The 24,939-nt window shown below is 31.6% G+C and overlaps 2 protein-coding genes across 2 annotated transcripts; both read left to right on the top strand.

Moving 5' to 3' along the window:
* Positions 1-3,849: 3,849 nt before the first annotated feature.
* Positions 3,850-6,597, top strand: LOC113786149 (uncharacterized). Its single transcript, XM_027333259.2, has 4 exons — positions 3,850-5,087; positions 5,181-6,010; positions 6,115-6,341; positions 6,427-6,597. Exons 1-4 carry the CDS (start codon positions 3,850-3,852, stop codon positions 6,595-6,597), a joined length of 2,466 nt encoding a protein of 821 aa, XP_027189060.2.
* An 8,354-nt stretch (positions 6,598-14,951) lies between these two features.
* Positions 14,952-23,826, top strand: LOC101501050 (PH, RCC1 and FYVE domains-containing protein 1). The gene is made up of 9 exons (XM_004496435.4): positions 14,952-15,425; positions 16,714-16,800; positions 18,666-18,755; positions 18,890-18,976; positions 19,083-19,202; positions 19,529-21,622; positions 21,722-21,868; positions 22,044-22,579; positions 23,416-23,826. The coding sequence occupies exons 1-9, from the start codon at positions 15,378-15,380 to the stop codon at positions 23,561-23,563; spliced, it is 3,357 nt and encodes a 1,118-aa protein (XP_004496492.1). The 5' UTR covers positions 14,952-15,377; the 3' UTR covers positions 23,564-23,826.
* Positions 23,827-24,939: the final 1,113 nt, after the last annotated feature.

Genomic DNA, 24,939 nt, shown 5'->3' with positions numbered 1-24,939 from the left:
GTGGTTAATTGATTTATCAGAGTGGCGCGATGGAAGCGTGGTTAATTGGTTTATCAGAGTGGCGCGACAAAAGCGTAGTTAATTGGTTTATCAAAGTGGCGTGACGAAAGCGTGGTTAAAACTTAGTGGATCTGGTAGGGGTTGTGATATAGAGGTTGCAATTAAGATTGTATGTTAGTTAATGGTCCAAAACTTTAGGATAAGAAAATTATCGAGGGAACGAAATAAATGATTGATGTAGAGTTTTACTAGTTCATGATGGAGTAAGTATGAAGTTGATAATTGCTTAAGAGTATCCTATAGATTAAAGATATGTATTTCATAACCAAGAATTCAAATTATGAAGCTTGTGAATACTTGTAGGATACGATAACATAAGTTTCAACTTTTAGGTTTGACATTACCATACATTAAATGAATGAGAATGGTTTGGAGCGATCAATCGTAGGCTTGATCAAGATCTCAATGCAGGTGATATTAATTATTGGTTATTATGGAGTGAATGGAAAAATAGTGTTGTTTGACCGAGGTTGTGATAAATTAAGGATGTTGAGGTTGAAGAGTTAAATGGTGTGTTAAGAATGAAATTTTTGAATTAAAGAGATGATTTGTGTTTATGAGTTGTGAATTGTAGTTGACGAGTAAGTGATACTAAACCATAAGGGAGTGAGAATCTAAGTAGTGAATCATATGGATTAGATTTGTAGCCATAAGAGCAACGATGAAAAAACAAATCTTGTGGGAATAATTCAAGTTGAATTTAGTTAGAGTATTGGATCCAAGACTGAACATTAAGATTAAGAAAACTTTACAGTGGTTTGAGAACGATGACACGTTGGGTATATTCGTGGAAAGTCGTCACAAATGTTTGGCTCTCTAACATGTATTGAGATTATGATTATGAATAAAATCTTGTGTGGGTAGGTTTCGATCTGTAAAACACTTGAAGCTTCTTGGTAGGATTAGAGTAATATCAAACTTAGTGAATGTGAATTTAGAGTTGTAAATTGCTAGAATAATGTTGAGAATGTTAGGCTTGATGAATTTTAAAATAAATGCAGCATGATAAATAAGATTTTATCGACTAATAAGAGAAGTGTGTTATATTTATGAACTATTTAGTGTTAGTTTCGAGGACGAAACTATTTTTAGGTTGATAGAATGTAAGACCCACATTTTTCTTCGTTAAGGTCAAGTTTCGAGGACGAAACTATTTAAGGCAGGTAGAATGTAACATTCGGAAATTTTATTTTATTTTAATATTTTACATTATTAGGAATTGAGATAATGATACTAAAAAAATTGTCGGTTACTATTGTAATGTGTTATTTTAATTTTTAATAATAATAATAATAATAATAATAATAATAATAATAAAAAACAAATTTCAATGTCTTAGCTTGAAATATCACTTTCTCCATTTAATATCACGCTACCAGTTTAACTTTCCCACGTCTGGCTTAAGGTTCCCCACTCCTGCCTTAACGTTCACTCTTGGTTTAACTTTCTCCACTTCTGGCAACGTTCTCCGCTTCAGGCTTAACTTCCCACTTGCTTGTTCATCCCTTTTTTGATAAAAAGGAAACAAAAAACAATCCATTCAAAAAACACTCTACCTTATAAAAAAGGGGTTTATGAGAGAAAAAGAGAGAGACCACTTTGATAGAAAATACAACCACCAAAAGAGAAAAGAGATGAGTAACTCTATTCCCGAATTTGTTAAATCAGTATCAGAAAAAGATCGATTGCGCATTCGTTAACCGTTAGATCGGTCTGATATTTGGACAGCAGGTTCGCAACATTCAGATCCACGTTTTCAACGGTCGGATCGGTGAAATGACGTTCAGAGAGGGAGAAACCGTGCACGCACAGCAGCAAGTGTGAAATGAGTGAGACAAGGATTTGTGAAGCATAATTCTAGAAACGACATTGTTAACGGTAAGGGCATCACTCCATACGCTTTTCTACTTGAGTTATATGTGATATAAATGTATTGTGATGTTATGTATTGGTTATGTTTGTGTGTTATCTTCAAAATGAATGTTAATAATCGTTGTGCTTGATATGCTCAAATTGTGGAAAATGAATGTTATATTATACGTTGTTATAATGGTTGTGTTTGACATGTGGTTATTCAAGGGGATTCCTTTGGGTCTAAACTAGGTTGGTTTAGAACAAGGTTGAATGATTTTGGACGCTCTGGTTGAGTGATCTATATTGTTACTAACAAAAGTGTCTACATTCATGCATTCATAGTTGTGTGGTGCGTCCATAATTGGTTGGAGCCCACAGATCCTTGCGGGGATTTAGAGTTAGTGGTGTTGCTTGGAAGGACCCACGAAGCCCTTGCGGGGGAGGCGATATTCCGGAATCATGCATTGACATATAGTCTAACAAATAGATTGTGCATTTTGGTTGAATTGTATGTGCGTTGTGACTTTTAACTGTTAAATGAAATATATGATGTTGTGACTTTTAACTGTTAAATGAAATGTATGATTTATTTATATTTTTGTTATAACAACTATATATGCATGTATATTTGCTCTGTAATGTATGATTTATTTATATTTTTGTTATAACAACTATATATGCATGTATATTTGCTCTGTATTTGTTATTTGGAGATGACCCTTACATTTGACAGGACGTCACCTATAGTGTTACTTGAGTGAATAATGTCATGGTCAACCCAATAGGAGAAATGCGAGGAAGTACAACAGTATGCAGTCAGAGGCTTCGAGATACTTTTGTGCTGGTATGAGACTTGTTGCGAGAGTTTTCTACAAGCGTCCAGAGTTATGACCAACTAGGATTTATACTTGGGTAGTAAAATATCAATAGTTTTGGCTATAGGAGTCTCTTTTGTTCAACGTATTAACTTTACTTTAGTGATTGTAAATATTTTGATTCTTTATTTTTGAAATATAATTAAAATAGTTATTAAATGATTTTAGGATAAATGAGTATTTAAGATGATCATAAATAAATAAAAATGAATTTGAAATTTTACGTTTAGAATTTCTGTTAGTTAATGTCCCGAAAAAGCGGGATGTTACAAAAACGAGACGGGTATAGTATATAATTGTGTAATTAAGTGTTGTGAAACCGACAATACTCAATTTTCTAAAACGCTCGTGGTTGGTTTTGGGCTAAGCATGAAATATCTAAGGGTTTTGTACCAGGCACCCCCCAATTTTACCTGCCACCCCCTAGTATTTTTTAATGACTAATATACCCTTCTGTAAAACAGTATAACATCATTCCAAAAATTACCATTCTGATTTCACACCCCACCACTTTCGAAAATTTAGAAAAAAATGTTGGATTCGAAAGTTTAAAAGTTTCGAAATGAATTTTAGTAAGTTACTCGAAACTTTTGTTATTTTAAAACCTTCGAAATGCAATTTATTTCAAAAAAATTCAAATTTTTGAAACTTTGTATAAACACCAAATTTTCGAAATAACAGTATTCGAATATTTGCTTGCATTTGAAAGTTTCGAAATAGAGTAATGCTTCGAAAATTTGGCATTTCACGAAACTTTCGAAATAGAGATTCGAAATTTACAAATCTTCGAAATGCAATTTGGTCTTCGAAAGTTTGGATTTTCACAAAAGTTTCGAATGTTTTATTCGAATGTTTAAGATTTTCGAAATGTATTTTAAGTTTCGAACTTTCGAAATGTATTTTAATTTTTTTTTAAATTCAATATTTAGAATATTATTTTTAATTAAATTTGTTACTAATTTTGAAATTAGGTATGAGTAGAGTTGATGTTTCTGCTTCAAAAAATGTTATAGATACTACAGAAAAATTCACCACTGATCAGGTATTATTATAACTACTGATGAATCATCACCAATTAAATATTTCTTATAGTTATATAGTTAATTTTTATTTGAAACGTATTTTGCAGGTATTTTCTTCTCGAGAAGCTGTATTTGAATGGGCAAAAGCGATTGGAAGACAAAATGGAATTTTAATTGTTACCATTCGATCAGATAAAGCAAACGGAATTAGGGGAAGAAAAGACAAATTGATTTTGGGATGCGAAAGAGGTGGAAGATATAAATCAGAATCAAAAAAATCAGTAACTTGCTCTCATAAGGAAAACTGTCCATTTACTCTCAGATGTGTACCATTAAGTGTCGGTGAAGGATGGAAAATTAGTGTTCGTTGTGGGACACACAATCATGAATTACTTGATACTGTAACCGGTCATTCCTATTTGGGGCGTTTAAACGAAGAAGAGAGGAAATTTGTCAATGATATGACAAAGTATAAGCTTGCACCCAGATTCATTCTAAATGCTTTGAAAGTGAGAAATGAAACCAATGTCACTATTCCCAGTCAAATATATAAAGCAAGGAGTACTTATCGATCATCATTGAGAGGTCCGTACACAGAAATGCAGCATCTGTTGAAGTTAATACAACAAGAAAATTATGTGCATTGGACAAGAAGACGGGAAAATTCTGATATTTTGAGAGATATTTTTTGGACGCATCCTGACTGTATAAAGTTGTTAAACACATTTCATTTTGTTTTGATATGTGATAGCACATACAAAACAAACAGATATCGGTTGCCATTACTTGAAATAGTCGGTGTCACTTCTACTAGTTTGACATTTTCAGTTGGGTTTGCTTATTTGGAAAAAGAGCGACAAGATAACTTCATCTGGGCATTTGAGAAGGTACGAATGTTGTTCAAATCTGAGTCTTTGATTTCTAAAGTTATTGTGACTGATAGAGATCTTGCCATGATGAATGCGATTAGTGTTGTGTTTCCTACTTCAATACATTTGCTATGTCGTTTTCATATTGAAAAAAATGTTGGGGCAAGATGCAAACAATATGTCAAAAAGGATAGACAAGAAGAAGTAATGGATTTATGGAAAAAGATTGTCTATTCGACTAGTGTGGAAGAGTATGATCATCATTTGCAACAATTTGAGATATTGTGTGCCGATATTATTCTTTTTGTTGATTATGTGAAAGATTCATGGTTAACACCTTACAAAGAAAGGTTTGTCAACGTTTGGACCAATAGAGTGATGCATTTGGGGAACACAACATCTAACAGGTATTTTTAAAATATGAATTGTGTTGTTTTAGCAAACATGATTTACTAGTTTATGTGATTTGTTTTAATTTGTGTTATTTAATTTATTTGTAGAGTTGAGTCTGCTCATTGGAGATTGAAAAACATGCTTCAAACTAGTTTTGGTGATTTGTGTAAAAGTTGGGATGCAGTGAATATGATGTTGAAGAACCAAATATGTATCATTCAGTCTTCTTTTCAGAAAACCATCAAGGATGTTGAGCACGGGTATAATTCACAATTTTTTCAAAATCTACATCACTGTGTATCAAGAAAATGTATGAAATTAATTGATAAACAGTTGGAAAGGGTGAAGATTGTAGGCACTAACAAAACAGAATGTGGTTGTTCAATTAGAACAACTCATGGATTACCATGTGCTTGTGAGTTGGCTAAGTTGCAGATATATGGTAATGTTATCCCTTTAGATAGCATTCATGATTTTTGGAAACAGTTAAGCATTGCACATGAATTAGAGGATGAAGAATCTTTATCAGATTATGACTTTTCTGAAGAGTTGGAAGCAATGAAAGCGTACATGAAGAAACACGATATTATAAGTCAAAGGATATTCAAGGCAAAGGTGCGTGAAGTTGTATTTCCACATACCACATCAATACTTGCACCACCAGAGAAAGTGAGAACCAAAGGAGCTGGTAAAAAGAAAAAAGAATTTGATACTCCTCGTGATTCTTCATATTGGGAGTATGTTGATGCCTCTCAAGAATCTGCAAAGGCAAGGCAACCATCTCAATCATCTCAACGTTCTGCAAGGCAACAATCTCAATCATCCCAGCATTCTTTTAAGACACAATTTCCTACTTATATACGTCCGTATATTGAGGACATAGTAGATGTTGTGGCTGATGGAAACTGTGGGTTTCGTGCAATTGCAGCATTGCTAGGTTGGACCGAAGAATCTTGGGCTTTAGTTCGATCACAATTGGATAAAGAGATTGATCTACATAAAGATGTTTATTTAATGTTTTTGATGACAGTGTTGAATCAGTGCGGAACTCATTGCAAATATCAAAATTGGGTGCTCAAGGAAAAGATAAGTGGATGTCTTTACCAGACTTGGATTACGTGATAGCAACACTATATAATGTCATATTGGTGTCGTTGTCTCGTAATCTGAATATGACATTTTTCCCGCTAAACAAATCACCATCGAAAGAGACCTTTGTTCACTCTTTACTAGCAATTGGATTTGTTAACGAGAATCATTGGGTACAGGTAAAATTAATGCTTAATGTTGTTAAATTAATGTTAAAAATTTTATTATTCAGATAAATTAATTTGTAACCTTTTTTTTATTCAGATCAAATTGAAGTCTGACTGTCCTTTGCCACCTACGTCACAAAAATGGAAAGACTTTTGTAGTGACACAGCAAAGAGTTGGGAAGTAGCTTATGCAGCACGTATGAAGCATTGGAAACACATTGATCCATCATTTATCAGATCATCTTGTATTTCATTAAATGAAGATTAGAATATGTTGTGTATCACTGTTTATGGATTATTATAATATCTTGTTTTATCATTTTCAGTATCTTTTATTATGAATTAACTTAAAATAAATGCGGATTAACATAACACATAACACAATCACTAAACATATCACATAATCCCAAAATATCTCAAATTACAGTACATAACACATAACACAAAATATATCAAATTACTAAACATCGTACATAAGACATAACTCACTTAAAATCTCATGAATTTCACTAAACGGCTCTACCAAATTAATGCCTCTACGTACAAGCTCAGCTGTTCTACGATCTCGGTCAGAAGATGACGGACCAGCATGTGCAGCAGATGATATACCCACATGTGCAGCAGATGATGGATGGTCAGAGGATGTACCCGCATGTGCAGTAGACCGAGGAATGATCAGAGGATGTGACACAAACATGTACCATGGATAATAGTCCTCAGTGACCCTCTCCAGGAAAACTCGCAACATGATATAGCCTCTGAAACACCGATACAGATGACTGCATAGTAGTCTGCCACACCCAATCTATACTGGGGGGCCTGGGAGGAACATCAGGCGGGATGCACTGAATACGACCAAATTGTCGAAGACATCGCTCCGGCAAATATGGGATTGAGACTCCACCACATCGAAGATAACCAGAGAACATCGAAATATCTTCAAACGGATGCAGTGTTTTCAAAAGTTTAAAAAATATTCGAATTTTTAAAATGCAGTGTTTTCAAAAGTTTAAAAAATATTCGAATTTTTGGATGAATGTGAAAAAAATTTAAAATACAGTTTTTTCAGATTTTTTTTAAAATTTCTAAAATTGAGATGATTGTAAAACTTCTGAAATGTAATTTTTATAAAAAAAAAATTTAAAAATTCTAAATTTGGATGAACATACAATTTTCAATATGTAATTTTTCTAAACAAAATTAAAAACTTAAAATTGTCGAAATGTTAATAATTTAAAAAAATTGAACTATTATTAAATAATAGAAAATAAAATAATATTTTAAGAGCGTATGAAGTAAAAATGGAAAGGTGGATAGTATATTTAGATCATTATGGACAGAAATATTTATGGTATACCATTATAGACATTTGATTTACGCATAAATCAAATATGTTAGGGGATTATATAGGCTTGACTAGTGATGTCGCTCTGTCAAGTTTAGGATGTACTAGTCATGCTTTATGTGATTATAAAAATTAACCTATGCTTTTGCATAATATCCTTTTAACAAAATATTTCCAAAACATAAGAGAGTGATCAAAGGAAGTTTTGAAAATAAAAAAATACATTTAAAAAATTCAAAAATGAATTTCTTTTGAAATTCTAAAATTCTGAAAATATCAGTGTTAGTGTTTTATGATATATAAATGTGTATGAAAAAGACAAAAATTGAAATTTCCAGAATTTTGAAAATTTAAATTTATTAGTGTTTTGGTATATGTTTTATACTAAACAAAAATTTACAGTAATTTTTTGATGTTATTATTGTTGGCTTGATGACAAGGTAAGGCAACAAAAAGCAAAGGCTGCCGAAGTGCCAACCAATTGTTCTTTTTAAAGTGTAGCAAGCAACAAAAGAAACGATATCATGTTAGGAATGTTGCAATTAGTATTAGTATTCTAAGTTGTGTTGAGTAGAGTTGTCATTTTTATAAATCTACTAATTATTTATTGGCCTTAGTTTATATATGGGAGCTGTCAAAAAACCTCTAATTTCAAGGTTTTTGATTTTTTATTTATTAAACTCTTAATATCAGACTCCTTATCAAAATATTTTTTTTTCAAAATTTCGATCTATTATTTTACAGGGTTTAAGAGAGGGGGTTTATAGACCCCAAATATTTTGTTAATTTTAAAAAAAAAAATTTAAATTTTTTCGAAATTTATTTTATTCGAAAAAATTGTAAATTATTTTTTATCAAAAAAAAAATATAAATAAAAAATGTTTTATCGAAAAAAAATCAAAAACTTTTTATCAAAAAAAAATCAAAATTTTTTATAAAAAAAAAACTCGAAAATTTGTTATTGAAAAAAAAACAAAAATTTGTTATCGAAAAACGTTATTTCTCGAAGAAAAAAAAATCGATTCTTTTATTGAAAAAGTGGGTCTATAGGCCCACTAAGCCCACAAATTTTTAAGGGGCTTTTAGTGTAGGGGGTTTTGCTTTTTGGGACCTTTTAAATTATAAATTTTTTTTGCTCATTCAACATGTGGAGCGGATTAAAGGGCTTGTCAAATTGACAACTCTAATTGGAGGGGCTAAAAAGAGGCAAAAACTTCATAGTTTAAAAGGCTTCCAAAAAGAACAATTCTTAAAATTTTATGTGTTTAGGTAGGCCTATAGGCCCACTTTTTCAAAAAAAAATCGATTTTTTTTTTATAAAAAATTTTGTATTTTTTTTTATTTTTTCTTTAAATTTTTTTAATTTGAGAGGAAAAAATCGATTTTTTCAAGAAAAAAAATATTTTACATTTTCTTGAGAAATTTTTCCGATACTTTTCGAGAAAAATAAATATCGAATTTTTTTTAAAAAAAATATCTCAATTAACAAAACATTGGGCCTATGTGCCCCTCACTTAAGTCCATAAAAAATAATGAAATAATAGATTGGTGCCTTAAAAAATTTATTTCAATAGGAGTCTAATATTAAGGGTTTAGTACGAGATTTTTGAGACGAAGCTTGAGAATTTGAAACTTTATTGACAGCTTTAATGTTGGGCCTCTCATTAAAAAGGTCGACATTTCTTTATATTGCTATATCTACCCCTACTTTTTGCCCATCACACCCTCATTTTTATGCAAAATATATACTCACTCATTTTATTTTATTTTTAAACCAATTCATCACTCTCTTCTCATTATCTTTGTTGAGTAGACCATGCACTTATACTATTTGTGAAGAATTCGAAGGAGCGTGAGAACAACGATCAATCAAATACTTTACGATCCATAACACATTTTTACATCATATGTCAACTAAAAATCTTAAGACACAAACTCTTATATATTTAACATTTAGTCCATTCATAATTATTGTGAGCCTTAATCACTCATACGTTAACATAATACTCCCTACAATCTCTCTCTCACTCTATTCTTGTAGACTCAATATTCATCGTTGTTGTTTGTATTTGTTGATGTTTAACCTTTTATTTTCTTCATCCATCTCTATTACTATTGATTCAAGGAATGTTTGAGCGACTACTTCTTAATTGCAAGCCTATTGGCATTTTTTTTTTTTATTTGCAAAATTGTGCCACTTTTCATTCGGATTTGTTAATTAATGTAATTGTATAATGAAGCTAATGATATAAATTTTGTACTGTAAAGTAATAAGTATATTTTGGTTAAGAATGTGCTTTTATATTTAGATATATAAGCTAGCTAGTCGTCTATTAATGGCTCAACAAACACATCTGTTTATCATATATTTATTATACATTTTGTTTAATTTTAAAACATACATATAAATGCGGGTGTTCGTGCCCACTCATATCCATCATGTAGATGTTACATGAAATTAAACTTCGTATATATATTAGAAATTTTTACATGTAAATCATAGGCAAAAAAAAAAAAATGGTAAAAGAGGATCACGTGATTTCCATTGTTTTGGATATTTAGCGATATACTCGCAAATAATAATAAGAGATTGCACTTGCAAACTTTGAAGTTTGCAACTCGATTTATTTATTTTGACAAATAATCAATATCGATTACAACTAGCTTTTCCATGACTTTCAGATAGATTTATTTATTTTAATTTTTTATCAGTAATATTAAAAAAATAAAATAAAAAAATCGGCCTAAAGTAATATTCTAAATATATACTTAACAGGAGTATCTCAAACTCTAGAGATATCCTGTTTTCATAAATATAATATAAATAAATATAAATATTGATTTTTAATGTTGCCTTAAACTATAAATTGGAGACTTAAAATTTGAAAAGGAAAAGGAATAAGGAAAAAGGAGTATTAAACGACATAGTTGATCCTTTTAATGAAAAAGGTATAACATTCTTTTTTTCGTTCTCAAAATTGATCAAATAGGGTCCCATAAGCATTTCAATTGACCGACCAAGGGTGTTCATTTGGTGTGATTGTGTTAAATCAAGTGGGGACCTTAGTCATATAATTTTGGCTTCTTGTCCCCAAAGCAATGCCTTTGTATTTTGGAACCATCTTCATTCTCATTCTCTCTCATATCTCTTTTTTATCATTCCAATCTTTGTTTCTCTCCTATCGATATTTTACTCACTTTTTCACCCACCAAAAATCATGCCAAATCAATAAAGTCGGCTTTCAAGGTGATCATGTTCCTATTATTGTAATTGTATGTAACTAAATATTTCCATTTACCACTAACTCCTAAAGTTTTGAATTATCAACAAATTATTTTTGCTTAAAAGAAAATGTTATCATCACAATTAAAGTTGGATTTTCAAATAGCCTTTTTTGCATGGCCTTTCTTCATTATACGGCAATAACTAAACAAAGAGAGATTGGAGGTGGTTAAGTAATAATGTGGTGAGACTCACACGAATCGATAATCTAAGGGTTAAGGTATTGTTTTGGTACTCCGTTTGGGCTTAAGATGCTGTGGTGTGGTATGTTCAAGAGTTGGGGTGTTATATGGGATGAAATCTTGAACAAGAGAATGAATTTTTTTGTTGAGAGTGAGAGAAAGGAAGATTAAAAACCTTGTTACAAACAACTATCAATTGTGTCTATCTTTTAGTGTTGGGTTTAATACCAATTGTGTTAACGTTAATTTAATGGTTATTAGAATTTCAAATTTTGAAGAATATTTAAATTTTATTCCGTTAGTTAGATATGATGATAAAAAAAGAATCACATTGACTTGGATTTAAATGGTGCAACGAGTATAAAAGTTGTTGTATATTTATTTTCATCAATTTTCTTTTTGTTAATAAATTTTAATTTCTATAAAATAATTGTATTTAATTTTTGGTCTTTATATTTTTATTTTTGCACTTTTTAGTTCCAACAGAATTGACTAAAATTAAAAAATGTAATATTTATAGGGACTTAAAAAGTGAGAAATTTTATAAAGATTAGAAATAAAATATAATAATTTTATATAAACTAAAAATTTATTTAATCAATTTCGTTTTTATAAAAAATAAATACTTACATTATATATGAAATGAAGTTTTTTGACAAAAAAAAAACTTAACTATAGATAAAAAAATAAAAAAACTTAACTATAACTATTGACATGATTTTTTAAATTAACTTAAGTTACTATAACTGTTTGCAGTATTATTTATAGTATTTATAATAAACTAATGTAAATATTTTTATGGTATATATTTTCTGAAACAAATTTTTAACACAATCTTTTCGAAATTAATACTTTATTAATAAATATATTTTCGTGCATGACATAAATATCACATCACAGTCACACTAATGTACGTATATATAGCGGTGTTTAGTTTTCCACGATAAGTCTATCATTGATGGAATAAAGGTAGTTCACTATATTATTCAACATTAAATTGGATAAGAAAGAAGAAGGATAAGAAAGAAGAAGATGTGTTAGTTTTATGTCTAAATCAAAGTTATAAATATCATTTCTATTTTAAAATGATAGTCCCGTAAAACATTGCAAATTTTTCTGTTATGATCATGCTACCTGACTCAAGGATTATTATTTTTGGTTTAATTGCGAATATGAAATAAAAAGGAATACTGTAAAAAAAATATGATACTTTAGAAATGAGCACATTTATAAAGTATAGCGGTAGAGTAATTTAATAAAAACATATAATATTTACAATGTTCATATTATTGAAAATTTTATCTTTATAAAAAGTATAAAATCTTAGGTAATTTAAAACTTCAAAACAAAAACTAGGGACAAGATAGTATCTCGTGATAGTTACACCATATTTCATTTCTTTAAAATTGATATGTATGTGATTTTTTCTAAAATTAAAATTTAAGAATAGGGTTATTGGTGTCGATTTTGCACACCCAAATTTATTTTATTAATAAATTTATTTTACTATTTTACTTTTATATCATGTATTTATGAATTTTTATTATTATATAAATATATATATATATATATATATATATATTTACTTAAATTTTTTAATCTTCTTTCAATAAAAAATAATAATTTTATTTTATTATTAACTAATAATAATTATTTTATTATTATAATTAAAATATTTTTATATCTTTTATATTTTATGTATATACACGAGCAATATGTGGAGTGGAAAATTCCGCCTCTCTTTCAAAAACACGATCGAGAACTCAAATTTTAACAAAATTATAAAAAAGAAATATTACTTGAAATATAACACAATAATAAATTCAACAAAATTAAAAACTTAACATGTTCATATTTATTTGTAATAGCTATGTATTGTATTACACTTTTACATAGGTAATTTCTTCTATATGGGAGATCTCCATATTTGGGGAAGCCACTTCTCCATATTGGGACGGTGATTTTTACTATTTACTGTTCATTAATAACATTGCTACAAAACAAAAATAAGAGTTCGTTCTATAAATAAAATTGACATTACCTTTTCAAATATACATTGTTAATTGTACCTTTAATCACTTCAATTATTCTTTTGTGATAAACTAAGGTCTAATGAACACGAATTAATGTAGGATGAACAACAAAATCCAACTCAAGTACTCTTTTACTGTATACAAACTTATTTGTTAATAGCTATTTTTTAAAGGAGATGTTTATAATTAAAAACAAAATCATTTATAATACTTTAAAATTAATATTTTACAGCGCGCTTTTTACGGTGTTTTTTTAGTAAAAGCGTTGTTGTAAAATTAACGAATGATACAAAAGCGTTTTTCTCAAAACGTTTTAGAAAAAACATTGTTCTATGTCATATAAGTCATAATGTTTACAACATTTTTTTTTCTTCCTGAAATCGCTATTGTAGGTTCAATCAGCGCTTTCACATAATGTTTACATCATTTTTTTACCGCGCTTGTATACAAACGTTGTAAAGTATAGCGATTTAACATTATGTTTATAGCGCTTTTAGAGAATTTTGTATATAATATAACGCTTTCACACGGATAACATGGTCTTTTTAGAGCGCCTTTTATATAAGCGTGGTAAAAGGATGTGTATTTTATGTTTTTTGAAATGATTTTATATGTCTATCTCTCAAAATGAAAGTGTGCATAACTCAAGTTACTTTTGCCATTCTTCCATTATACATACTTTAAAGGTGTATTTGATTCTATAGTGGGAAGATATTTTTATTAAATTTGATTAATCTAAAGTGAAAAGTTAATAAAATGAATAAATTAATTATTGATATTATAATCACCTATGATTGGTTATATATATGTACATAATATCAACAATTTATTTAATAATTTATGATTAATATTAATTATTTTATTATTTGAAATGAGTTAGTCACTTTAGATAAATCAAATTTATTTTTATTAATGAAATCAGAGAGAAAGTAGACACATAATTGATTCAAAAAAGTGAAGTGAAAAAAAGTGAACACGTATTTAATTCAAAAAAGATAAAAAAAGAAAAAGTAATAAATTTTTAATGATTTTGTATTTTATTTAAGAAAAATAAAATAATTTTTTAATAATATTTTAACTATAAAAAGTTCAACTCCTATCTCTAAATCCCCAAAATATAGAGATAACAAAATATATCAAAAGAGAGATTTTAACTCCCTTCATTTTACTCCTAAAAATTAAATCAATCATAAAAACTTTAAATATTAACTCTCATTTTATCCCCGCACCTTCTACTAGCTCAAACCATATATGCTATAAGTGACCATATATTCAATAAACTACCTTCCCCCACCATCCTTCTCACCTACGTGCCTCTTTTCAAAACATCAAAAAGAAATTAAAACCTTTCACCAAAATAAAATTAAAACATTATAATTGAATATTTATTTAAAGAAAAAAACAGGATTAGTGTCATTGGTGTGCTTTGCAGCGTCCTCCTTTCTTTTCTTTATTTCAGTTTCAAGAGAGGTTCTGCTTTTCACTTTTTCTTATTTAACTTTTTTTTTTATATATAAAACAGGATTTAATTCCCATTAATTGTGTCCATCAAAATATTTTGTATACTAGTTCCAATTAATCATAAAAATAGTTGATTTTAATTGTAACTACTTTAAATTACTTATCGTGGATTAATGTAACTTTTTAGACTAATATAATTACTAGCGTATTAAAAACAAACTCTTTTATTTATAAAAAAAATTTTATTTTTATTTTTATTTTTATTTTTATTTATTCTTCATTCTTTCTTCTTTTTTTGACTACTTGTACTTTTTACAGGCTCCGTTTCTCTCTCTCTAAACTCTCTCTCTACATCACCGCTTCGGAGACAACGCCGGAACCCACATTCCTTACCGGAAATTCTTTTCCACCGTCGAGAAAAACCTTGTTCCTATCCTTTAAACCGAACTGCTCCGACCAGGTCTCGTTGAACCGGGTTTTTTCTCTCTCGTTTCTTCACCTAGTCCAAGTCACTGCATGAGTTGAAAAATCAGCGTATTTGACTTGGAATTATCAATGAGGTTACTTGGTTTCTAGTTTTCGTGAAGAGGAACAGATCTACTAAGGTTTTTTCGCATTTTAGAGAACAAATAAGAAGTGGGTTTTGATTTTCAAAAGAGAAAGTGAGTTTGAGGTTTATGATGTACGGAACTCTGAGAAACGATCGCAGAAGATGGTGGTGTTTCGGTGAATCTCTCACATGGAATGGCAGATCTTGTTAATCACAGGAATTCCGACCGTGACATTCAACAGGTTGTTAATTACTTTTATTTTAAAGTTTGATTTTTTTTTTCAGTTCAATTTTAAGTTTTTGTTTTGGTTTTTGGTGAAATTCAGTAGCTGGTTTTCTTGTTGAAGTTTTTTTTTGGGTGGTTAGGAATGTTATAATTATGATCATGTGCTTTGTGTGTGTCAGTGTTTTGTTGTTTGAATTAATTGGGAAATTTGAGTGAATTGAGAACATGGGGTGTGAAAGTTTTGATTTTGAAGTTAAATTTTTATTAATTTTTGGTTTCTGGTGAAATTTAGGAGCTGGTTTTGTTGTTGAAGTATTTTGTTTCAACAACAAAACTTTTTTGGGGTGGCTAGGAATGTTATGATTACGGTCAAGTCATAGTGCTTTGTGTGTCAGTGTTTCCTTGTTTGAACTAATTGGGAAATCTGAGGGGAGAACATTGGAGTGAATGAAGACTTAGAGAGAAAACTTTTATGTTTTAAGTCTATTTTGTTTTGGGATACTAAAATTAGGATATGAGTTTTGATTAAAAATATCACGTTGTTCTCTTTGTGAAGTGGGGTTTTTGATTTTGAGTCTTTTAAAGAGGTGCAGTTGATTAAATGAGGTTTAGTTGCTTAAAGGAATTTATCAATTGCCTTGGAATGAGATGTCCCAAAATGGAAAATTAGGGCATTTTTATAACTATTATTTTTTGGTAGCCATGTTATTGCTTCAAAGTATCCACCAACTTGTCGGTGACTACTCTCCATCGGAGAACCTGATTGACCACCTTTAGTAGGTTCTTCCCTCCTAACCATGTTTTCCCCGCCCACTAGGTTCGAACTCTGAGACCTTCCTTAAAAGATCCGAGTTCAGTTCTGCTGGTCCAATGTAATGTTGGTACAGGGCATGTTTATTTGTGTTTGAATGTGATATAAATATGACTGCTTGGTTTAAATTGTTAACAGCTTAGCCAACTATTTACGAAGGTAGATTTGTGTTAATGTTTTCTTTAAGTGATAAGATTTTAATAGTGCAGCACCTTATGGTTTATAAAAATGTTTTCAATTCTTTGGTACAATACAAGGATGTTGTACCCTAAATCGGTTTTGTTGCAGTGGTTGTAATAAGTAGATGGAAGATGAGTGAAATTGAGCCTGCTATTGATTTTGATTGTTTGGACAATTATGATTGTGTTCTCAGAAATATCTGTGACCTTCACATCATTTTCCAACCTCTATGCCTTATGTATTTCTGATATTAATATTTGTTTGTCTGTTTAATCTCTCATATAGTTTACCATGCACTATATTCGTTATGCAGACATTGATTGCTTTGAAAAAGGGTGCTCAATTGCTTAAATATGGTCGTAAAGGAAAGCCCAAGTTTTGTCCATTTAGACTTTCCAAGGTAAGTTAAGGGAAATCTTTTTCTGGAAAATTTTAGTGGATTCTCTATATCTCTTGTCTAATAAGGATAGGTATTTTGCATGCTAGCTGATGTTATACGAATATATGCTATGGAAAGCTTTGAAATTCTATTTTTAATGCTGTTAACTGCCGTTTTATTACATAGTAAATCTAATTTTATGTACCTTGCTAAGCTGGAATGTACTACTTGAAACTATTCAAAAAACAAAGCTATGAATGATTTTATTGAATTTTTTAAATGATAACTTCATTGATGCATGTAGCTGTCTACACATAGTGATTGTACATTAAGTTTATTGTTGTACTAAATTACTGACCATATCAAATGCAATCAAAGTTTGATTTCTGTAAGTGAACCATTCCATCTTCTATATGATTGAAGTTTGTCATACTGTGTGTCCTTTGTGCTTCCAACTTTCCAAGTCTCTTTTTTCACCAATTGGGAATGACTATGAAATTGTGATCACTTACCCCTTGATGCTTTTTAATTTTACTTGTATTGCTGCATATATGAAGTATGCTTTCTGGCCAAAATTAATAAACAACAGCAAAGTCTTTTCCAACTAGGATAGGTCAACTACATAAATCAACATTGTCACAATATTTTGTCATCAACTGTATGTTCAAATACAACGACAACAACAATCAAGTTTTTTCTCACTAGGTGGGGTTGACTACGCATAAAGTCCTATGTATTAGGTCTAGCAATAGACAATTTACCTCTGAATAGTTTGACCTATAGTTTTCCTTAATCTCCCTCTCTCTAATTATTGGACAATTCTCCATATGATAACCCTCCTTATTGGTGCTTCTTTGGGTCTTCTCCGTGCATGTCCAAACTCCGCACCACTAAGTTTGCTTTTGTGTTGGCTTTTTATCGCCTCAGCTCTATATAACACAGTAGGTCTTGTAGCTATCTGGTAAAAAAACTTCTTTAAACTTGGGCAGTAATTTTTTTTTTTTTTTTTATCACAGATCACACCTTAAACATCCCTCCATTCCATCTACTTTATTTGGATTCTGTGGTTGATAGATAGATCATATATCTCTTGATGGTTTTGCATATGATTTTCGAGGGCTTCCCTCCTTTTTCTAACTATTTAACTATCCTCATTATTGATGCTTCTATGGGTCTTTTCCACAATGTACAAATCACCTATGACACGATTTTACTATTTATTCTACAATGCGAGCTATCCCGGCTATCTCTTTAATGACTTCATTACTAGAGTTATTTTCTTGTGCCACCACTAATCCAACATAACCTTTTTATTTTTACAACACAGACCTCATTTTCTTGTTGGTTCTTCATCGCTTAGCATTTAGTGTCATATACATTACAGGTGCTATAGTTGTGTGATAAAAGAATTCCTTTAACTTAACTGGTACTTTGCTATCTCAAATTACACTAGAAGTTTTCCTTCATTTCATTCACCTTACGTATAACCTATAGGTTAACATTGTTTATTATTACTATTCTTGGAAAGTATCCTCTATTTATGGAGAGTATTTTATTTTGTATCATATTAGATTCTTATTTCCTAGTTTACTCTTTTATTAAATTTTCTAGATTAATATGTAATTGTGTGTCTATATATGAACGATTACACTGAGGGTTGCCTCAAGCAATTCAATGAAGTAATTTTTCCATCTTAAGAACTATTGCTACTCATTATTTTGTGATTTAGCATAGATTTATTGGTATCTTAAGCAATGAGCTCTGTAGTTTATAAGGTATGATGCAATTGTAGTATGAACTTCACAGTCATGTATACGTAGGATTGGGTTTTGACACTCGTTTGACTTATTTCTAACTGCATTCATTGGACTATCTGAAAACCACAGGATGAATTGTCATTAATCTGGATTTCAAGTAGTGGAGAAAGAAGTCTAAAACTATCTTCTATCTCGAAAATTATTCCTGGACAAAGAACTGTGAGATTTCTACAATACTATTTTGTATTATACTAATTAATCTTAGCCTTCTTTTTTAGTGAATTTGAAAGATAAAAAAGTTCTATAAACTGTTTCTAATCTGTTATTTGATTATTTTTCTACTCCTCTTACAGGCTGTTTTCCAGCGATATCTGCGTCCTGAGAAGGATTATTTATCTTTTTCACTTATTTATAACCACGGGAAGCGATCCCTTGATTTGGTTGGTACTAAAGTCTGAAAATCCATCAATATCTTATTATTGTTCTGTAATCTATTTTCTGAAATTTTCACTGTTACAAATATATATATTTTTTGTCGTTTTTCAGATTTGCAAGGATAAAGTTGAGGCAGAAGTGTGGATATCTGGCCTCGGGGAATTGATATCTTTTGGACAAGGTGGGCGGTCCAAAATTGACGGATGGTGTGATGGAGGCCTAAATCTTGATGTAAAAACACCTACTTGTTGTCTTTGTAATTAGTTTATCTTGCTTGTGTTTTGTTTCTTGCATTATGATGTATAAACTGGAAAAGATGATAGATTTTATCTTGAGCCAGTATGGCGTGTTTCACAGTTTTCCTGAAATGAATATTTTGAATGAATCACAATTGAAAGAACTTACTGTTTTCTGCTTCATTGTAAGAGTAATTATTATTTTCCTCTGAAGTCCAAAGATCCTCAATTTTTGCCAATGATATTATGCTATGCGATTGTTTGAATGATAAAATATATGGAATTGTTGCTTATAGTTCTTTATGGCTCAATTATTTTCAGGATAATAGAGACTTGACTTCAAATAGTCCTAGTGAAAGTTCGGTCAGTGCTTCTCACGACATCATTAGTTCTCCTGACGTTTCTGCTAGCGTGCCAAACACTTCTCCAAATTCCATTCAGCCTGAAAATACCTTAAATTTCGAAAGGTCACATGCACCATCAAATATGCAAGTGAAAGGATCTAGTTCAGATGTTTTTCGTGTTAGTGTTTCCAGTGCCCCCAGCACGTCCAGTCATGGGTCTGCACCAGATGATTACGATGCTCTCGGGGATGTATACATATGGGGGGAGGTTATCTCTGAGAATGTTGTGAAAGTTGGTGCTGATAAAAATGTCAGTTATTGTAGCCCGAGAACTGATATTCTCCTCCCGAAGCCACTTGAATCCAATGTGGTTTTAGACGTACTTCAAATAGCATGTGGTGTTAAACATGCTGCTCTAGTCACAAGGCAAGGTGAAATGTTTACATGGGGCGAAGAATCTGGTGGACGCCTTGGCCATGGTGTTGGCAAGAATGTGGTTCAACCTCGTCTAGTTGAAGCATTAGCTTCTACAACCGTTGATTTTGTCGCATGTGGGGAGTTCCATACCTGTGCTGTTACAATGACTGGGGAAATATATACATGGGGTGATGGCACTCACAATGCCGGACTTCTTGGTCACGGAACAGATGTTAGTCATTGGATACCGAAGAGAATTGCAGGTCCACTAGAGGGGCTTCAGGTTGCTTTTGTCACTTGTGGTCCGTGGCATACAGCTTTGATAACTTCAACCGGGCAGCTCTTTACATTTGGCGATGGAACATTTGGTGTCTTGGGCCATGGAGATCGAGAAAATATTTCGTATCCTAGAGAAGTAGAATCCTTATCTGGGTTGAGGACGGTAGCTGTTGCATGTGGAGTGTGGCATACTGCGGCTATTGTAGAGGTCATTGTGGCACAATCCAGTGCGAGTATATCGTCAGGCAAATTGTTTACATGGGGAGATGGAGATAAGAATCGCCTAGGACATGGAGACAAGGACGCCCGGCTCGAACCAACGTGTGTATCTGCCCTTATCGATTACAATTTTCATCGAATTGCTTGCGGGCACAGTTTGACAGTAGGCCTAACAACGTCTGGACATGTTTTTACTATGGGTAGCACTGTTTATGGCCAGCTTGGAAATCCTCAGTCTGATGGAAAGCTTCCATGTTTGGTCGAAGACAAGCTCGCTGGAGAATGTGTTGAAGAAATTGCATGCGGGGCTTATCATGTTACTGTTTTAACCTCCAAAAATGAAGTTTATACTTGGGGTAAGGGTGCAAATGGAAGATTGGGTCACGGAGACATTGAAGATCGAAAAATGCCTACTTTGGTTGAAGCCTTGAAGGATAGACATGTGAAATATATTGCATGTGGTTCAAACTACTCGGCCGCCATATGCCTACATAAATGGGTATCTGGCGCCGAGCAGTCTCAATGCTCTACTTGTAGACAGGCATTTGGATTCACTAGAAAGCGGCACAATTGTTATAATTGCGGACTTGTGCACTGCCATTCGTGCAGTTCAAGGAAAGCATTTAGAGCAGCCCTTGCTCCTAATCCTGGGAAGCCGTATCGTGTTTGTGATTCTTGTTACACAAAATTGATCAAGATTGCAGAATCCAGCAATAATAATCGGAGGAATGGAATGCCTCGTTTTCCGGGAGAAAACAAAGACAGGTTAGAAAAGTCAGAGCTAAGATTGTTGAAGCCAGCCGTTCCCTCTAATATGGATCTGATAAAGCAATTAGATAGTAAGGCAGCCAAGCAAGGGAAAAAGGCCGATACATTCTCTCTGGTTCGCACCTCACAACCACCATCTATGCTACAGCTGAAAGATGTTGTATTGTCTACTGCTATGGACCTGAAACGCACAGTCCCAAGACCTGTTCTTACACCTTCTGCAGTGAGTTCTAGGTCTGTATCGCCTTTCTCTAGAAGGTCAAGCCCCCCTCGTTCAGCTACGCCCATTCCAACAACATCAGGACTTGCCTTCTCAAAAAGCATTACTGATAGTTTGAAGAAAACAAATGAACTTTTGAATCAAGAAGTGCTGAAGTTGCGTTCTCAGGTATATTATGCTTCCCTCGTTTCCCTCTTAAAACCATGTAAATCATATATAGCTTAATCTATTAAGGTATCAAGAGTGATCTAACATAAATCTCATTAGGTTGAGACCCTGAGACAGAGATGTGAGATGCAAGAATCTGAGCTTAAAAGGTCAGCGAAAAAGACTCAGGAAGCTATGGCTCTAGCTACCGAGGAATCTACCAAATCTAAGGCTGCAAAAGAAGTTATAAAGTCACTTACAGCACAGGTAATTTTTTTGGTTAATTTATTTCTCTTGGAATCTTATGTATTTTGAAGGATTATTTTCAAGTATTAACGAATAAATATGTAGTTTCTAAATTCTAACTTTATTTTGTCTTGTTTTCATTTATGAGACATTGCTGTTATCTGTTTCTGCTTATTGACACGTCGCATTGTTTCAGCTCAAAGATCTGGCAGAGAGGCTTCCTCCCGGTGTTAATGATGCCAATAAAATCAAACCAGCATACCTGCCTAATGGTTTTGAGCCAAATGGCAGCCACCATCCAGACTCAAACGGGGAGCAGCGCCACACAAGGGCAGAGTCGATCAGCGGCTCCAGTTTCACATCCATAGGACTTGAATTTTCTCCAATGAATAGAACCGAAGGGAATTCACCTGTAAGCTATGCAACTAATCTTTACCAGCAAAACCGGGGATCTTTGACCTCTAACAGGACAGATGATTACCGAGATGTTAAATTGCCAAATGGTGGCGGCGCGATTCAGACAATCAACAGTAGTGCGCCGGATACTGTTAACGGTAGGGATTCTGGGAATTTCCGAGATGATGAGAATGGCTCGAGAGCGAGGAATGATGCGATGCCTGCTAACAATAATCAAGTTGAGGCAGAATGGATTGAACAGTACGAACCTGGTGTCTATATAACTCTGACTGCCATGCGCGATGGAACAAGAGATTTGAAGAGAGTTCGCTTCAGGTAATAAAAGAACTCTAACATTTACAGATTATATTTATTTGCTTCTACTGATATATGTGGCTGCAAAATCTCGACAGCCTTCAGTAGTTTACCAATGATAATTGTCAGTGTGATGGTTGGGATTTGGTAGGTTAAAAAAGTTTGGAGTTTAAAAGATCATTACAATCATTGGTTAATATTTTTTTTGGCTTAAATGATTTTTTCCCCCTGTTTTGACTCATTCACGATTTTAAGTTTCCTTATTTCTAAATCCTAATATATGTATAGTCTTTCAGTTTTTAAAATTTTAGAAATTTTCCCGATTACTGAATTTAGGACTTACTTTTAGTGATGTGTCTAGTTGAATAATGAGTCAGCGAGTCACAGGGTGACGTGTCAATGCATATGTGGATTAAATCTTATTATTTTATATTGTATGCTGTTAAAGTACTGTTTAAAAAAAACATAAGATGAAGAAAATGTAAAACCCTAAAAAACCAGATTTTGTAAAAAATATGAATTGTCACATCACTCGATGATTTGTCAACTGGTTATTCAACTTCACACATCAACAAAAATAAGTCTTAAATTCAATGGTGGATAAAATGTCTGAAATTTAAAAAATCAGGGACTATATTTTTGGATTTTAAAATGGAGTGCCTAAAATCACAGATCAGTAAACCAAATGGACAGTACTTCATTCATCATCTTATATTATGCGATGTTAGAGGCACCTGATATTGCCCAATCCTCTATAACTCAACAATGATAATTGCTGCTTTAAACTAAGATTTCTAAATTGTCTTGCACTTGTCATCTTGCATGCTTGATGTGTTTGGTGGTAAATGTGTATGCAGCCGGAGAAGATTTGGAGAGCACCAAGCCGAGACTTGGTGGTCAGAGAATCGCGATAAGGTATATGAAAGGTACAATGTTCGCAGTACAGACAAGTCGTCGAGCCAAGCAGCGCGTAGGACAGAAGGTGCTGGTTCACCTGTTCTATAATCTTAGGAAAATAGAAGAAGGAAAGTTCTCAACACATTTTGTTGCAGTGAACATAATTGTAGGAAATCAATATGAAGGAACCAAGCAACCTTTTTTAGTTTTATTATCTATATATCCTTTCTCTCTTCAACTTTTTTTCTTCAATTTCTCTTTTTTAAGTTAAATGTCATCCATTTTATTTGGGCTGGTTCCCTGGTTACATATTCATGTTGTATTGTAGTGTATATAAAATCATCTATATAACTTTCCTATTTTCTTGGTTCTTTTTCTTTTATTCTCTTTGCACTTTCAGCAATTCTTTTCTTTTACTTTTTCATTTTTTCTTTCTTTCTATTTTTGTATCTTCATCATGTAGTGTGCACACTCTTAAGAGCTGTAATTTCATTTAGGTTAAAATGTTTAGTCTCCAAAATTAGGATAAATTAATTTTTAGTCCAACCTTAAAAACTATTTTATAAATTAATTTCATTTATGTTTAGTCTCCCTAACACCTTCTTCCCACTCCCTTATAAATCTTATATTCATGTTTATAAATCTTATTTTCCCACTCTCAATTCCCATTTCTCCCTCTAACACCTTCTTCCCCATTCCCTTTCTCCTTCATCTACGATGCTCCGGTGGGCAAAGTTATAATTAATTTATCGTGTAAAATAATTTTGTATTATGAATGCATTTTCGTTAAGCTCAAAACATTAAAAAAATTGGTAATTTAGAGGATGTAAATCTTGAATTTTTTTGTGACAGAAACCAACCTTCGGAAGTCTTTGATAAAGAAACATAAATGGGATTGGCACCGTCAAATTAAATTAATTTTATACTCTATTTGGTTCTATATAAAAGAATTTTTTTTGTGAAATTTATAGTTCTATATATAGAAAAACATTACGAATTTTAAAGTGGATTTATTATTTAAATTATTTTTTATATTCTTATTTAATATGTTTATTTTTTAATATTATTAACAGATATTTAATGTCTTATAATTTTTTATATAAAATAATTAAAAAATTGAAAAAATAATAAATATTTTAGTTTTGATATTTTTTGTTTTTTTAATTATATATAAATAGAACCGAGGTAGTACTATTTTACAAATAGCCAAGCCATTGGCCATTGTCTCCCTTACATCAAAAGTAAATTAACAACCTTTGACTTGCTTGTGTTTGACTTGTTAGCATTTGGGATTAGAGTAAATGCTAACAAATATAGTAAATATATATGCAAAAAAAATCAAATGTTGAAATTTTGTTTTAAAATTGTTTATGCAATTTTTTGATACATTATTTCTACTTTTGGTTTTCTTAAAAATGTTCTAAGAGTATCTGCAATGGGGATATTTCTCCTAATAAGCACCATGTCAAATAGACACTTCTATT

Source organism: Cicer arietinum, chromosome 4 (genome assembly GCF_000331145.2).
Source record: "Cicer arietinum cultivar CDC Frontier isolate Library 1 chromosome 4, Cicar.CDCFrontier_v2.0, whole genome shotgun sequence".
NCBI lineage: Eukaryota > Viridiplantae > Streptophyta > Magnoliopsida > Fabales > Fabaceae > Cicer > Cicer arietinum.
The sequence above is the reverse complement of the archived record's forward strand: the minus strand, read 5'-3'. Positions and strand labels throughout refer to the sequence as shown.

Excerpts from the sequence above, each read along its gene's own strand:
- LOC101501050 (XM_004496435.4), top strand. The coding sequence starts at position 15,378 with ATGGCAGATCTTGTTAATCACAGGAATTCCGACCGTGACATTCAACAG. Across the intron at positions 21,623-21,721 it reads TGCTGAAGTTGCGTTCTCAG|GTTGAGACCCTGAGACAGAG; the intron begins GTATATTATGCT and ends AAATCTCATTAG. Across the intron at positions 22,580-23,415 it reads TTGAAGAGAGTTCGCTTCAG|CCGGAGAAGATTTGGAGAGC; the intron begins GTAATAAAAGAA and ends ATGTGTATGCAG.
- LOC113786149 (XM_027333259.2), top strand. The coding sequence starts at position 3,850 with ATGAATCATCACCAATTAAATATTTCTTATAGTTATATAGTTAATTTT. Across the intron at positions 5,088-5,180 it reads GGGAACACAACATCTAACAG|AGTTGAGTCTGCTCATTGGA; the intron begins GTATTTTTAAAA and ends ATTTATTTGTAG. Across the intron at positions 6,011-6,114 it reads TGCAATTGCAGCATTGCTAG|TGCGGAACTCATTGCAAATA; the intron begins GTTGGACCGAAG and ends GTGTTGAATCAG.